The sequence below is a fragment of the Scylla paramamosain genome, chromosome 32 (assembly GCF_035594125.1).
Source record: "Scylla paramamosain isolate STU-SP2022 chromosome 32, ASM3559412v1, whole genome shotgun sequence".
Classification (NCBI taxonomy): Eukaryota; Metazoa; Arthropoda; class Malacostraca; order Decapoda; family Portunidae; genus Scylla; species Scylla paramamosain.
Window position 1 is genome coordinate 17,979,881 of NC_087182.1, and position 17,500 is coordinate 17,997,380.

Here is a 17,500-nt window from a genome sequence, read left to right on the forward strand (position 1 = left end):
AGGCCACGAGCGAGTAAGCACACAGCACAAACACATCACACAGGAGGTGGTTCACTAGTTATAAAGCCCCTGAAGACCAAAATTAAGCTTCACGTGTTCCGATCCAAATCATTCCTTGCTCGTATCAATTTGTATACGAGGTTAGTGAAATGTAAACGAAAACAACCTTTGTAATCCTTTTAGAAGTTCGTAATCTACAGTCTCGTGGTTGCTTCGAGGTCCTGCTAAAGTCTATCTCGTTTGCCTCGCGTCTAATCGTCTTCGCTCACCAGAAGTTCAGTCGCCACCCCCTCGCTCGGTTCTCTTGTTTTGCTCAGACACGCGAGGTAATCAGAGCACAGCGTGACGGGAGTGCTTTCAAGATGTACAGCAGCCTAAGGGAGTGATGTCAGGTTCTGATAAATCTTTCTGACGGGAGAGAGAAGAAAAAGAACAAGAACAAGAAGAACTAAGTTAAGAAAAAAAAAAATCAATTATTTCCAGCTACCACGCTCTCAGTTCTTGGCCTTTGCGTTGCTCTCAAAACAAAGCAACTCATTAGTCTATACATTGATTCTTATCCAGTTTATAGGCATGATTGCACACCGGACATGGAGACATCACTTCCTAGGGCACCTGTACACTCACTCATGGTTAATGGTTGAGTAACACACCACGACAAGGTGTAACATAACATATGCTGTTCATTTAACCTTTTTTCTGTCTCACTCTCCTCACTTCATCTCACTGTCTTGCATTTAAAAAAAAAATCTTTTATTAATCATAGTTTTTAGCTTCATCAGTTCTTTTTCGCTCTCATTTCCTTGTTTCTTCTCATGTTTTTGTTTTCATTTTTAGTTTTTTTCTTTATTTCTCGTGTTTATCTTCCTCTGCACGTTGTTTTTGTTCCCATAACGAGTCTCGGGGTTCAGTCTGAACGTTCACCTCGTCTCGGCAAATCCCTGACGCTTTTGGGGGTTCGAATCCCGGTCTTTGTACGCTTTACGTGCCTGTATTGCCAAAAGGTTTAAAACTTCACGCAATTACATTTTTAGCATTTGAGTACGTGGCTGCGCGTTAATTAAGGGAATTACGTCAGGTAACACGTGAGTTTTCTACGTATTTTACCCAATTATCCGAGTGGCGAGTGGCTTAAAGCGCTGCACAAGTTAATTCATAGGTTTTCAGGAAGTGTTGTTGTGCCCTCGGTAGAAAAAAGACGGCAATCAGAGCTGGGCTGGATTTTGCCACTACACGAGTCATGATTGGCTCAAATGTAGCACCATAAACACCTACAGAAGTGAAGGCTGGAAAAAAAAAATATGCATAAATTAATTAAAACGTTTACAGTACGAGATCTTGTGCTCTGAGTAGAAGAGTGACTGCAGTCTGAGGCGCCGATTTCACAAGTTTTTGGCGTGTGTCTATTGGCTGCATCGTGAGCGTTTATGGCACATGGACTGTAAATCTTGAAAGGTGATCATTTATAAGCGTTGTTAATAGTGGTCTTACGCCTCGATAGAAAAATAAGCGCAATCAACGCTGGATTTCGCTTGCCACTTTACAAGCTTGCCAATAATAAGCATCTAAAGCAGGTCAGGCTGTAAGGATCGAAAAGTTCACTGATACACGCTTCCAATATGCGGCTGTGTGTTCTGAATGGAAAAGCATGTCTGATCAAGACTGGATTTCGCCACTTTACAAATCTGCCAATAACCAGAAACATTTACAGCACAATAGACTGTAAAAATTTCACAACACTCTATTCATAAATGTTTTCAGAATGTGATGGTAAGGTCTGAATGGAAAAATAAGTGCAGTCAAGGTTGGATTTCACTTCACAAGCCTGCCATTAAGTAGAAGGATTTACAGCAACGTAGACTGTAAAACCTTAAAGAGTTAATTCATAAACGTTATCATTATGAGCTCTGAATAGGAAAGTAAGTCAAATCAAGGCTGGATTCTGCAACTTTAGCACTTCACTCGGTAGTTTGGGGTTAGGGTGGAACCGTACGGATTTCAGCGAAGGGAGCTAGTTACAACTTCTCGAAAAGACATATTACCGGCGTGAATAAGTAAAGATAAACGACCCGGCAGCGCCCGTGGTGACTTTTGCACTGTTGTGGTAAATGAAATGTATGAGCATAAAAAAAAAAGTCGTAAATCTTCATGCGCTTATTTAAAAGTTTGACAAAAAAAAAACTTCGGTACAAATTTTCCAAGATTAGATTTGTGAAAGTATGTATTCATTATCTATCACATTATTATTTAATTTTTCTTTAATCTTTTCTAAGCGCATTTAAGTTAACTAATCAATCGAGTTTGTTAATTTAATAGCTCACACACACACACACACACACACACATCTTAACTGAAGTAGAAGTGTGATTCCCACCTGTGTCATTAGGTAGATGGGGCAGTTAAGAAAGGTGAAGGAGAAAAGGGAGAGTAAAAATGGTCATAAAATGTAGTGGCTAATTGAATGAAAAGGAGGAAGAGGAGGAGGAGGAGGAGGAGGAGAAAAGAAACTGCAAGAAAAGCCATAAAAGGTGTAGTCTCTCTCTCTCTCTCTCTCTCTCTCTCTCTCTCTCTCTCTCTCTCTCTCTCTCTCTCTCTCTCTCTCTCTCTTGTATTCCAAATGCAAACACGAAATCAAATCAAACCGACAGATAGACAAAAAAATCACACTGACGGACAAACAAACAGACATACATACAGACAGACAGACAAAAAAGACAAAACGAGACATACAGAACGACAGACAAACACAGACACAAAAAAATGAAAGCAAAAAAAAAAAAAAACAGCCAAACGAATGAAACACAAATATAAAACAGACATAAAAAGGAGGAGAGCAACACACACACACACACACACACACACACACACACACACACACGGAGACAGACAGATGAGTTCTCGTTGATGTAATTAACTGATAAAACCGAATCATTTTGTTGGTTTCGAACGCGACTTAAACGTAAATCGAGTGGCGAAAATGTACGAGAAATGAGTGCCTTTTTTTTTTTCTTTCATGAGTGGTTATTATTATTATAATTATTATTATTATTATTATTATTATTATTATTATTATTATCATTATTATTATTATTATCATTATTATTATTGGTGGTGCTGTTCTCGGCGTCATCACTCCTGTAATGTGTAAAAAAATATGAAAAAATATAATATTGATCTAGTTTTATTAGACCTATGGTGGAGATGGTAGTAGTAGTAGTAGTAGTAGTAGTAGTAGTATAGTGGTGGTGGTGGTTGTGGTGGTGGTAGTGGTGGTGGTGGTGACGGCAAACATAGTACTAGTATTAATACTATTATTATTAGTGGTATTATCAGCAATAGTGGAACAGGAACAGTAGTAGTAGTAGTAGTAGTAGTAGTAGTAGTGGTAGCAGCAGCAGTAATAGTAGAAGTAGTAACAATAACAGGAGCAGTAACAGAAGCAGTAACAGCAGAGTCCCAAAGCAGCAGCAACAGCAGCAGCAGCAGCAGCAGCAGGAGTAACAGTACGTAATGGGCAGGTGAGAGGAAAGCTCTGGGAAGGAGAGCAAGGAGTAGATAAATCGATAGTGAGGCTAAAGGCGATAGATAGAAGGGAACCACAACGCGCTCAGTGGATAGATAATGATGCTATTTGTCTACGTCACACACACACACACACACACACACACACACACACACACACACACACACAGCAGCACAATACAGTAACCTGATTGGAGTTTAGTTATACATCAGTTATATATCAGCCAATCACCTCACAGCTTTACTGCCACCAATCACAAGGGAGATAATTAGATGTAACATGGAATCTCTAATGCTGATTGGAATATAATAAAAATGTCAAATAAATTGTACTAACTATTCTTCACAGTTTTACACTAATCACCTCACAAAACATGACTAATATGAATAAATGAATAAATAATGAAAAAAATGAATGAATGAATAAAAGGCAGAACAAGATAAGATTAGACAGAACAAGAGAGATAGAGAAGATTGGGATGTTATTACACACACACACACACACACACACACACACACACACACACACACCATTACGAGAGGACTTAAACAGCAGTCCAATCCAATAGTAAACATCTAATATTTTTTAACTACCTAATCACTCTTAATTGTCGAATCACTCGTTATCTACTCACTCTTAATTCAATCACCCAATTATTCTGTCAGTCATCTACCCAATCACTCTTAACTATTCAATCACTCTAACTACTCTCAACTATCTATTATCCAATCATCCTTTACTGCATAACCACTCATGACAGCCCAATCACCCTTAACTGCCTAATCACTCAATTAAAACAATAAAACGAAGCTTACCAGTAGACACCAAGATTCCAAAACAGTAAAAAGTAAACAGTTAATTAAAAATGCAAAGAAAAGTAAATAAGAATGAACGAGAGAAAAAAAAAGTGCAAAATTATACATGGAGAAAATTTAAATAGTGTGTGTGTGTGTGTGTGTGTGTGTGTGTGTGTGTGTGTGTGTGTGTGTGTGTGTGTGTGTGTGTGTGTATGATATAAGCAAACAAACAAAGGAACGAACAGAAATCGTCAGTGACACACACACACACACACACACACACACACACACACACACACACACACACACACACACACACACACACACACACACACACACACACACACACACACACATACACACATTCGATTTTCTCAAACATAAATATAGACAAACAAAACAAACACACAAACAAAAGAAAAACACACACAAACAAACAAACAAACAAACACACAAACAAGGGAGGGATGCGCCACCAACACCAGTCGACACGTGGAGGAAAAAAAACAACAAAAGAGAAACAAACAAAACAAACAAAAAGAAGTCAATTTTCCTCGGCATGACGAGAACAGGATGGAAACGAGTAATTGAATAAAAAAAAGGGGAAAAAAAGAGGAAAAAGAGAAAAACAAACATCAGTCAACAGTGAGCAAAAGGAAACAGGTAAAGAAAAGGAAAAAAAAAAAACAAAGAAAAAAAATCACAAGTACATCAGAAACACGTGTCAGTTTTTTCTTGTTTAATTAGAAAATAAACAAATAAACAAGATAAAGGTAATTGTAATGATGTTAATGATGGTGGTGGTGGTGATGGTGGTGGTGGTGGTGGTGACAGTAATAGTAGTAATAGTAGAACTAGTTTTTGTTGTTATTGTTTTGTAGTGGTAATAACGATAGTGGCAATAATATTAATAATAGTAGTAGTACTAGTAGTAGTAGTAGTAGTAATAATAATAATAATAATAATAATAATAATGATAATAATAATAATAATAATAATAATGATAATCACGCACGTGTTTTTTTCTGCTTTAATCACTAATGACGACCACACACACACACACACACACACACACACACACACACACACACACACACACACACACACACACACACACACACACACACACACACACACACACACACACACACACCATCCCTCTCTCAATCAACAACAACTAGATAAACTTGCGCATCACAAAGGAACACACAGGAGGAACAAGCAGCAGCACCAGCAGGAGGAAGCGCACCTGTTGATCTGCTGAACCTTGACTCTTTACAGCTACAATCTAATCTACAGAGGCGTAAGATAGCAAAGACGAAGGCTCCTCTCCGCCCACCCACCCACCCAGCAACAACTTCACACCTAAAGACAAATGATATAGGGATAAGAAGAGATAACTGAACCAAAAAAAAAAATAAATAAATAAAATAGCATGATTAAAAAAAAAATAGACAATATAGGATAAGGAACAGGTATAGACACAGGTAACAACAGATAATTAAACTAAGTGGACCAAGATTAGACACAATGCCTTCAAAACGATATGTAAATAAGAAGAGAGCCAAACAGGTAAAAAACTAAGCATGAGGGGAAGGACAGGTGACAGGTAAACACAAGCACAGGTAAAAAATTAAACAGGATAAATAAAAACGAGACACAAAGGGACATAGAAAAAATAAGAATAGGAATAACAAGGCAGGTAGATAGGTAAAAAAAAAAAAAAGTAAACAAAAGAGAAGAGGTGACAGGTAAACAATTCAACAGGATAAATAACAAAGTAGAAAAACGTCTAAAAAAAAAACGAAATAGTAAATAACAAGACATAAAAAAATAACACAAGATAAGACAGACAAAAATAAATAAATAAAATAAATAAATAAATAAATAAATAAGCAAAACACAGATGTCAGTAACTACAGAAGATCAAAACCAGATAAAAACACACGCAAGAAGGGAAAACAAACAAACAAACAAACAAACAAACAGAGATAGAAATAAGAAAACAAGTAAACAAGCCCAACCAAAAATAAATAGATAAACAAACAGGACAGGAGAGATGACAGGTTAACACAAAAACACACCTAAGTAATTAACCAGGTAAACCCAAACTAGGTACAGACAGGTAAGAGAGAGAGAGAGAGAGAGAGAGAGAGAGAGAGAGAGAGAGAGAGAGAGAGAGAGAGAGAGAGAGAGAGAGAGAGAGAGAGAGAGAGAGAGAGAGAGAGAGACCCCACAAAAAAAGTTACAATAATACTATCAGATGATGAAAACACACTTACAAACAAACATACATGTACACAAACCCACACAGCCTACGTAGGTACACACGCACACGCACACGCACACGCACACACATACCCCTCCCCCCACAGTCCGTAACGCTGCCAGAGAAATCGATGAGGAGCGGCACAGTAGCTCACGAAGGTCAGGCAAGGTCGAGCGGGGTCACTGCTGGTGTCAGGGAGAATGGGAGAGAGAGAGAGAGAGAGAGAGAGAGAGAGAGAGAGAGAGAGAGAGAGAGAGAGAGAGAGAGAGAGAGAGAGAGAGAGAGAGAGAGAGAGAGAGAGAGAGAGAGAGAGATGAATGAACAGGAGGGAAGAGGAAGGTAAAGGTGCGAGGATGAATGGAGAGAGAGAGAGAGAGAGAGAGAGAGAGAGAGAGAGAGAGAGAGAGAGAGAGAGAGAGAGAGAGAGAGAGAGAGAGAGAGAGAGAGAGAGAGTCTGTATGTGTGGTATGAAAAAAAAAGTAACAGAAAACATTGAGAAAAGTTGAAAATGTATGAGAGAGAGAGAGAGAGAGAGAGAGAGAGAGAGAGAGAGAGAGAGAGAGAGAGAGAGAGAGAGAGAGAGAGAGAGAGAGAGAGAGAGAGAGAGAGCAAAGACAGGAGACACATAGACAGACAGCATCTTCTATTTCCTCCTCCTCTTTCTTCTTCCTTCCTCCTCTTCCTCCTCCTCCACTTCCACCTCCACCTCCTCCTCCACCTCCACCTCCTCCTCCTCCACCTGATCAATGCCACAGCCCGTCACAATGAAGCAGGAATCGAGGTCAACTTGGGCTGGGTCAGGTCAAAGGGGATAGAGGGGAAAGGGAAGCGACAAGCCAATGAGAAACGAGATCAGATCACCGCGCGGACCAATCAGTAGACAGTACACACACACACACACACACACACACACACACACACACACACACACACACACACACACACACACACACACACACATACAAGCATACATATTCACGATTGAAATCTATTGCCTTGATTGTTTTATATTAAATGTCAGAGAGAGAGAGAGAGAGAGAGAGAGAGAGAGAGAGAGAGAGAGAGAGAGAGAGAGAGAGAGAGAGAGAGATCAAGTTGGATATCTTTAAACCAAGAGAGAGAAATCTTCGTTGGTAAACCGTCTCTCTCTCTCTCTCTCTCTCTCTCTCTCTCTCTCTCTCTCTCTCTCTCTCTCTCTCTCTCCGGAATCTTACAAAACTAACTAATTGTATATTCTTCCGATACTTTATCCTCTCCCTCCTCCTCCTCCTCCTTCCTCTCCTCCTCCTCCTCCTCCTCCTCCTGATGCACACAGATAATGCACGCGCGTGTGAGAGCATCAGCCACTTATCCTGACGGCTTTCCTCCCGACCCCCCCCTTCTCTCTCTCTCTCTCTCTCTCTCTCTCTCTCTCTCTCTCTCTCTCTCTCTCTCTCTCTGCTCTTTTTCCCTCCTCCTTCTTTCGTTCCCTTCCGATTTTTCCTCCCTCTGTTTCCGTTTCATTTCTTTCCCCTTGTGTGTGTGTGTTTTTTTTTTCATTCTTGTCCTTCAACTCTCTCTCTCTCTCTCTCTCTCTCTCTCTCTCTCTCTCTCTCTCTCTCTCTCTCTTCCGCGCTTTCTTGCCGATAACACCGATTGAAGACAATGGTATAGCTTTTCTCTCTCTCTCTCTCTCTCTCTCTCTCTCTCTCTCTCTCTCTCTCTCTCTCTCTCTCTCTCTCTCTCTCTCTCGCCTTTTCTCCCTGTCCCTTCTTTTCAAATAGAAAAGCTTTAAGTATCCCTCGTTTTCACTCTCTCTCTCTCTCTCTCTCTCTCTCTCTCTCTCTCTCTCTCTCTCTCTCTCTCTCTCTCTCTCTCTCTCTCTCTGTGTGTGTGTGTGTGTGTGTGTGTGTAAAAGTCTGTTTGTCGACTTGTCTCTCTCTCTCTCTCTCTCTCTCTCTCTCTCTCTCTCTCTCTCTCTCTCTCTCTCTCTCTCTCTCTCTCTCTCTCTCTCTCTCTCTCCATACCCGACTCCCTAAAAATAAAAAAAAGGCGAGAGAAAATCTGGAAGAAAGACGAGGATGGAGGATGAGGAGGACGAGAATGAACGAGGATGAAGGAGGAGGAAGAGGAGGAGGAGGAAGAGGAGGTGGTATGAAGGTTCGCGCGTTAATCTAGTGTTACCAGATCCCGGCTTCGCATCCCGCCCCGGCCGATAAAGCGAGGTCGGTAAAAGATAACGATAAAAATTTCCGATATTATTAAAGGCGACAAAGTTGGCAGTAGAGATGGGCTACCCTCTCTCTCTCTCTCTCTCTCTCTCTCTCTCTCTCTCTCTCTCTCTCTCTCTCTCTCTCTCTCTCTCTTAAATCCTCTTCTCCTCTGTTTCTTTCGCAGTTCTTCTTCCTTTACACTAGCAAAGGAGGAGGAGGAGGAGGAGGAGGAGGAGGAGAGCGAGGACGAGCAGGTGGAGGAGGTTATAAAAGATTATGAAAGAGAAAAATCGAGAGAGAGAGAGAGAGAGAGAGAGAGAGAGAGAGAGAGGAGAGAGAGAGAGAGTGAGAGAGAGAGAGAGAGAGAGGAGAGAGAGAGAGAGAGAGAGGAGAGGAGAGAGAGAGATTTTATGGGCTATCAATTATACGTTTAATCTCGAAACTGAAAGAAAAATAAATAATAAAAATAGAATAAAAAAAGACGACCCTAAATTACAAAACAAAAAATTATTAGTTTTAATTTTTTTCTATTAAAAAAAATAATAAATAAATAAAAATGGTTCTTACGGAGACTTTTCCAATTATCCCTACACACACACACACACACACACACACACACACACACACTATTTTCCTCAGCTTGAATGTGTATGTAACTTATCTGCGCATGTATATATGTATGTATATGTGTGTGTTATGTATGTATGTATGTTGGTATGCTATGTAACTCTATTCATATAAGGTGAATAAAAAAAAAATAGGATAAATGGTGAAATAAGATAGAATGATAAACAGAGTGTAATAGAGAGAGAAAGAGAGAAAGAAAGAGAGTTTACGTGGAATGGAATGAAAGAAAGAAGTAAAAGAAAATAAAAAAAAGAAAAAAGAAAACACGATTAAAGATAGAAAACAAAATAAAGAAAGAAACGAAGGAAGAAGGAAAAGAAAGGTAAATACACAGAAAGAAAGAAAGAAAGAAAGAAAGAAAGGAAAGAAAAGAAAGAAGGTTATTAAGAAAGAGAGCCAAAGAAAGCAACCATCCACACACACACACACACACACACACACACACACACACACACACACACACACACACACACACACACACACACACACACACACACACATACGTTACAAAGATGACTGCGCTACAGTCTTATTTTCCTCCCCGCTACTAATGACCCAACCATCACACGTAATTACATCAAATTTAGCCTTGGTGTAAGTAATGTAGCTCGTCTCCTCCACGGCCACCACTCACATTACACACAAAATATTTCTCTCGTCATTAATTACAAAAAAAATCTACGAAATTTGCCTCGCATTGTGATAGTTTTTTGTTTTGTTGTTGTTGTTTGTTGTTGTTGTTGTTGTTGTTGTTGTTGTTGTTGTTGTTTCGTCAGAGGATGAAGCGGATAAACAGTGTTGAATAGTGTTCATTTACTTTGTCTCTGCTTCCTAGATGAATATATGACCATAGAATAAATATAATACGTAAATGATAATATGTAAATGCACAGAGAAACGAATATATAAATCATATAAATACTAATATATATAAAAGAAAACAAGGACTAACTGACAAACTGATTTTAGCTTCTCTTATCACCTACTTGGAAATATATCAATAAATAATAATAATAAAAAAAGTATATATACAATCTCTAAAGGTTATACATGATCTAGCCACTCTATCCGTCACACTCCTATCTTACTGACTGACTGACTGATAGACGACTGGACAAAAGATTGGAAAGTGTGTCTACCAATGAACGGATTCCAGACTCGCCAGGAACCCAAGACTACCATCCAAGCTACTCAGCCAGCACACTCCTACTACTCTGACTACCTGATGGATGACTGGACGAAGACTGGAAAGTGTCTACCACTGAACATATTGCAAAACTCACCAGGAACCAAGACTAACTGAAGGACGCGGTGGTTGGAGGGGGCTAAATGCTTTCTGATCTGTCACATTCTGCTGTCTGGGAGATAATACTGTGATATGCAACGATTTCCAGCACTAAAAGCGATGTATGAAATCTTTACATGCAACTACATAAAAGAACAGGATAAAAAAGGGGTAGATTTTGCAATTCCTAGCCAGTACAGTGTTTGGAAGTGGCTGTAGGATAGGAAAACATGTCTGGGAGTGGTTAGTTATTAAGGGGAGCGTCCGGTCTGGAGACGAAAAAAAATGAAAAATAATGACTTTTTGTGAAAAAAATATATGTGGTAGGTATACTTGTTGGCAGCAATCTCGTAAAGATTTAAGGGGAAATGCCCCATAGTTTCCCTTTAAATGGCATTTAAATGTCACGCAATCAACCACGTGCGTTTGTTTACATCAGCAGAGTAAGTTTTTCTTACCCAATACTACGAAAAAACGCTAAAATCTGAACTTTTTTTTGCTTGGATACGATATGGCAACACTCAAGGCGAGTGTGTGTGTGTGTGATACTAGCTCCCAGCAAGGATCCTGCCTCCTCAGTGCTCACGTAGCTCTTGTCACGGGAGGTTGTTGCTCAGTCTCTCGCGACTTCTCCCACTCTCACAGCTACTAAGCGCGTTATTTCGCCACTACAAACTACAATCTACCTCCTGCCAACCATGCCACGGTTGTCTAAGAGAAAGCAGCAGAGCAGGGATGCCTGGGGCGTGAAGTTGGATACAGAAAGGGGAAAAATACCTCGCCTGGAGCCGCCAGTCGAGCCGCCAGTCACAGCAAGATGTGGTCACAGCAAGATGTGGTCACGGGCAAGCAAAACAAAGTTTTCTGGCTTGAAAAGACTCTCATTTGTTGCACAGTCAGCAATACTGGACCATAATTATGGTTACAGGAAAGCCTGTTTGCTGCCAGCATTGAATATCAATACGAAGGCGCTAAGAAGATCTCTCACAACAGAAGATGAAGAAGGAAAGAGGCACCACGAAGTCCAGATGAAGCCGAAAAGAAAGCAGAAAGAGAAAGCATCAGCAGAGTACGAACCTGGTGGCTTCTAAAAAACCTGGCAACAAAGAGAAGTGTGGGCAACTTTGACACCCCTTGCTTGACAAGATAATACATTGCCTTTTCGAAGGCAATGGGGGACCAGGAGCCTGATATACTTAGAAATACATCTGATTGTATCAATAGATTGATTATGATAAAAAAGAACTCATAATAAACCTGAAAAAGCTTCCTAGTGTATTATAACTGGATCGTAATCGATCAATAAACTTTATCGGCCCGTATCTCAAAACATAAGTTATCCCCCTTTAAAAGTTTTCACAGGAGTTAGTTTTAGCTTGATTTCAATGAAACAAAAACTAAAACACAGAAGAATACTTCTTCTTCAAAGTTACGTAGGCGTTTTTTTTATATAGGTCTCATGTAATTTTGTATTAATATTTTTTGGTAAAAAAAAGGCGAAAGAAAGACAGATAAAGAAAAAATCATAAAACAAAACCAAAAGCCAAAATGAAAAATCTGCCTACGTAACTTTGTTAGGTATCATAACATCTCTAAGCCACAGAAAAATAAAGGTTGTGGGCCAATTAATAACGACGGTGAAAAGTTTTAAAATTTTCCTTGAAATTGGAATTGGGGGGGGTGGGGATGAGGGGGGGTGGGGGCAAGAAAGGGGATCAATGTCTAATATTGATATACATGTTGCCAATACTTCACAACATAAAAATCAGAGCGATTCATGCTTATTTAGCAGAGATACAGAAACACCCATCCAAACCGGACTCTCCCCTTAAAGAAAGGTGTGCTAAATGCAGTGAAAGGGTTAAGAAGCTCGTTTGATTCATGATAGGTGTCCTTAGCGTTCTGTCAAGTGAATGTGCAATAGTTTCCATCTTCGTTCCTTTGATAGCAAACACCAACACTTGAGCAACGCTTCATTTGACTGAGCAGATTATATATTACGAGAAAGTTTAAGCTGCTCCTCTCTCCTCTCCCGCCGTCTCAGTCCCTACCGTCACCCACCCACACACGCTTAATACTCATCTAACGATGTATTACTCTTAATTTTTGACCTCTTATCTCTTTTATATGCTTGAGGTGATGCTACAATGCCCAGTACATCTATATACATCCCCCACCCTCCTCATCACCACCCCACACAACGCTCAATACTGTACTTTCGGCTTCTTAACTCTAGTGCATATCTAATATAATGCTATAATTCCCAGTACACCTATATAAATCCTTACCTCCTTCACCACCCACACACACACTCAATGCTCACTAATGCAGGTTAACTTTTCTATCTCTCTCCTCTGTCTTGTTTTAAGCTCTCCCTGCTGTCTGGTATGGTCTTCCCTGATTCGTAACCAGTCTGAGGTCTTTTCTTCTTACAGACATCTCTAAATGGCTTGACTTGCTAAATCTACTCTTTTAATTTCTCTTTTGTTCTTTCTTGTCGATATTTATGGGGATTTCCTTGCTTCTAGTGCTGTAATGTGCAGTGAGAGGTCAGTACATCTATATACATTCATAATAACGGTGTGCCTTACGAGTCAAAAGTCAGGAATTAATTTTATATAGGTAACTTTCAGTGTGGTGGGTCAGCTGCTCTTCGGGGCGTCACAAATTGATAAAACAACAAAACAAAACAAAAAAAATGTACGTGTTTGCCTGTGTCCATTTCAAAGACGGGTAAAAAAATCAGAGGTTGTGAAATACACTGCTGGGGGAAAAAAGTTTGTATTGGTATTGTATTTACTCATTTTTTTTTATGTTGTCTGTCTGTCTGTCTGTCTGTCTGCGTGTCAGTCTCCATTTCAAATAAGGTCCAAAAAAATGAAAGGATGTGAATGACGTAACCACTGAGGGAAAAATGTGTTTGTCAATACTGAGTATCTTTCCATTCCTAATAATAAAGCCTTTGACTGCAAGATGTTCAATGGTAACCTACGTCCATCAAGAAAAAGAAGAAGAAAAAAAATGTTTGATTATAAAGAAATTCCTCCCCACACCACCATTCCTACCCCCCCCCTAAAAAAAAAGGGTGAAAAAAAAGTCTGGTAATGAAAGACCACGATTTTGTGCAATGCAGGAATGGAATGGTGTGTGGCACGATGACCTTACATGACCAAAAGAGAGAAGAGAGAGAGAGAGAGAGAGAGAGAGAGAGAGAGAGAGAGAGAGAGAGAGAGAGAGAGAGAGAGAGAGAGAGAGAGAGAGAGAGAGAGAGAGAAAAGTAAAACAAAACTGGAAGATGAATAACAAACGAGAGAGAAAGAACAAAAAACGAAAAAACCGACACTTATAGTGACAAATAAGAAAAAAAAATACAAATAGACAAAATTAAAACCAAGAAACTAGATGAAAAAAAAAAAAAAAAAAGAGCATCACCTTTACATTACTTAAAATCAGAGCACAAGGGAAGCTGCCAGACACGAGTAGGGCTTTACGAGGGAGTCCGCCCCGTGTGTCTGTTCCCTCGTGTGCCTGTGTGCCGTGTTGGTGCCCCCTGCCCTGCACTAGTTTTAATATTGGGGGCTGGAATGCCAAAGTTAATCAGGGACCCTTTGCCCTTAGCGTTGATGGTAGGTGTCTATGGCAAGCAGTAAGAGACCGGCACCTTTAGTGGGTCTTTTATTTTCATTTATTTATTATTATTTTTTTCGTCCTTGGCCGGAATTCTTCTTGCGCATACGAATGAATAAGTGAAAGGATGAATAGATAAATGAATAAAAGGTTCTGGTTTCAGTGTCTTGTGCTATTTGTGAATTGTGAAAGATGAATGAATGAATAAATAGATAGGTTTTAGTTTCTTTGTGCTATTTGTAAAGTGTGAAAGATAGATGAATGGATGGATAGGCTTCAGTGTCTTGTGCTATTTTTGAAGTGTGAAAGATGAATGAATGAATGAATAGATAGCTTTCAGTTTCTTGTGCTATTTGTGAAGTGTGAAAGATGAATGAATGAATAAATAAATAGGTTTGAGTTTCTTTGTGCTATTTGTGAAGTGTGAAAGATAAATGAATGGATGGATAGGCTTCAGTGTCTTGTGCTATTTGTGAAGTGTGAAAGATGAATGAATGAACAAACAGATTTCAGTTTCTTGTGCAAAAAGCGTAAAAGATGAATGAATTAATTAATGGAAAGTTTATTTATTTATTTTTTTCTTTGTGATATTTGTAAAGTATAAGAAAATTAATAAAATAAATAAAATGTATCAGTTCTCTGTGATACCTATGAACACGAAGACACATTTGTATAGAACCTTTCCAAAATTATTCTTTTTTCTATATGTATCTGCTGAGTTGTAAAAAATAAATAAATAAATAAATAAAAATAAATAAATAAATAAATAAATAAATAAATCTACCGCATATGAGATTAATTCACTTCAGTTCCTCCGATGATAGATAAGACTGAGAGAAAAAAAAAGTAAGTTAACGAAATGCAAGACTGGAAGACGAATTACGAAGAACAGGACCTAAAACTGGACTGGAAGCAAAAATACGAAGATAAAAACCTTAAAACTTTCCTGGAAAAAAAAAAAAAAAAAGAACAAGGAGGGGAAAAAAAGACCTAAAATTGAACTGGAAGACTGAATAAAAATAAAGAAGAGTAATAAAAAAAAAGGGACATAAAACTGAACGCTAAAGAATTTCAACTCAAACAAGACGGCTAAGCAAGTTTTGAGACAGCCAATGGGAAGCGAAAATGCCAAGGCTTAGGAAATTGATGGCTGCGAAGAGAACATGAACACAGACACGTAAATCAACAAGTAAACATTGAGAGAGACGGAAAAGAAAAAAAAAAAGAAAAAAAAAGAAAAAAAAGATGAAGAACAGCTAAACATTGAAAGAGAGAGAAGGAAAAAAAACAAAAACATTGATAAAGATGAACATATAAACACTGACAGAGAAGAAAAACATAGATGATGAACACATGAACACTGAGAGAGAAGGAAAAAAAAAACATAAAAACGAACAGATAAACATTGAGAGAAAATAACAAAAATATATAAAGATGAACTGAGAAACACTGAGAGAAGAAACCGATAGAGATGAACAAATAAACAATGAGAAAAAAAAATAATAATAAAAAAATACATGGATTAACAAATAAACACTGAAAGACAGAGAAAAACAAAAACACATAGACGAAGATGAACAGATATACATGAAACATAAAGAGATCAACATAGATACGTCAACAGATACATGATACAAAGCTACATATAGTAACGGCCGCGCCCAGTCTTTCCCACGCTTTGAACTATACATACCTCTATAACAGCGAAAAAATGTAATGACTGATAGACTCACGTGTATCACAAAAAAGTACACTAAAAATACATACACAAAAAGGCTCTTGTTATGTGGATCAAAAGTGTTTCACAGCGAAGGAAGAAAAGCTACGGAGTCTCTGTCAAGATTCACACTGGTTCGATCCCTCAGCGAAGCAGTGCCGGGAGGATACAAGTGAGTCTCGTGAGGCTTCATAAACACACCGAGTCACTGGGATTCGAACCACTATGAATAAAAACCCAGAAAAAAAAAAAATAGATTCTAAAGTAAACAAAGACTTAATACGAGATACAAAGTTATATTTAAAAAAAGATACAAAAACTACGGAAGATGTTCAAAATGAGAGATAAGTGAGAGAAATACAATAATAATAATAATAATAGCAGAAAATTCACTCGTTCCATAAGCCATGATTGAAAAGGAAGGCAAGAAAATGTTAAAAATTCTTATAGTAAACTCACGGAAGCAATATATAAGCCAAAAAAAACAGCACTCCAAAAAGAGGGCAAGTTTTCCATCAAAAGCTTCATAACACTTATTGAAATATTCATAAAAAAAATGTAATATAAATGTACATAACGCCTCGTAAAAGTATTGGAACAAACGAGGCTTCAAAAAGGAGTCCGAACACAGACATGCGAAGCTTCGGAACACCTGGGAGGGAAGCAAACACATAAATGAAGCCCAGGTGAATATTAATAAGCTGGGAACATTTACATAAGCAAAGGAGAAAACGGCATTGAGGGTAAACTTATTTTCCTCTCCAAAGAAAATGGAGGAAAAAGGTGAGGAGGGACTAAAGGAAAGTTTTCACGCACTCGAACACAGACCCGCACACACAGACGGACGCACACACACACACACACACACACACACACGAGCGCGCCGTTACGGTACACACACGCACATGGTTATGCATACGCACACACACATACACACACACACACACGCACACGTACACACACACGTAGAACTTCAAACATGATAAATAACACACACACACACTGTACTCGTACTTGGAAGGGATTACTGAACCGACACACACACACAAACACACACACGAGAGGCCAGCACGTGATCCTTAAGACCGGTTGGGGGAATTTACACACACACACACACACACCCTACAAACACACGAACACACACCATACAACCCAACCCCAAACCAAAACAAAGCAACACACGAACGCACAATCAGAACCACCATCTTTTCCTTCCCAGCACACTCAACACACACACAAACCTCCTTCCCTTTCGTTTTCCCTAACACCCCCCACCCCCACCTACACACACACACACACACACACACACACACACACACACACACACACACAAGCTTACCTAGAGTTGGATCTTTTGCTTGGATCTTTCTTTCCAGCCTGCAAGTTAGTGAGATCCTTCTGTCTTTTTTCCGTCCTCCCGCCAGATCCGCCAGTACAGCCCACACATCACTGTCACGGGCAGG

At 39.1% G+C, this 17,500-nt stretch overlaps 1 protein-coding gene across 1 annotated transcript in view; it reads right to left on the reverse strand.

Annotated features, from left to right (window-relative positions):
• LOC135089323 (muscarinic acetylcholine receptor DM1-like) overlaps positions 1 to 17,500 on the reverse strand; it is a 250,396-nt gene that overhangs the window by 79,307 nt on the left and 153,589 nt on the right. The window contains 2 exon segments of the mRNA XM_063984868.1: positions 17,377 to 17,450; positions 17,452 to 17,500. The exon segment at positions 17,452 to 17,500 is cut by the window's right edge and continues 65 nt beyond it. Coding sequence (XP_063840938.1) covers positions 17,377 to 17,450; positions 17,452 to 17,500 — 123 coding nt within the window.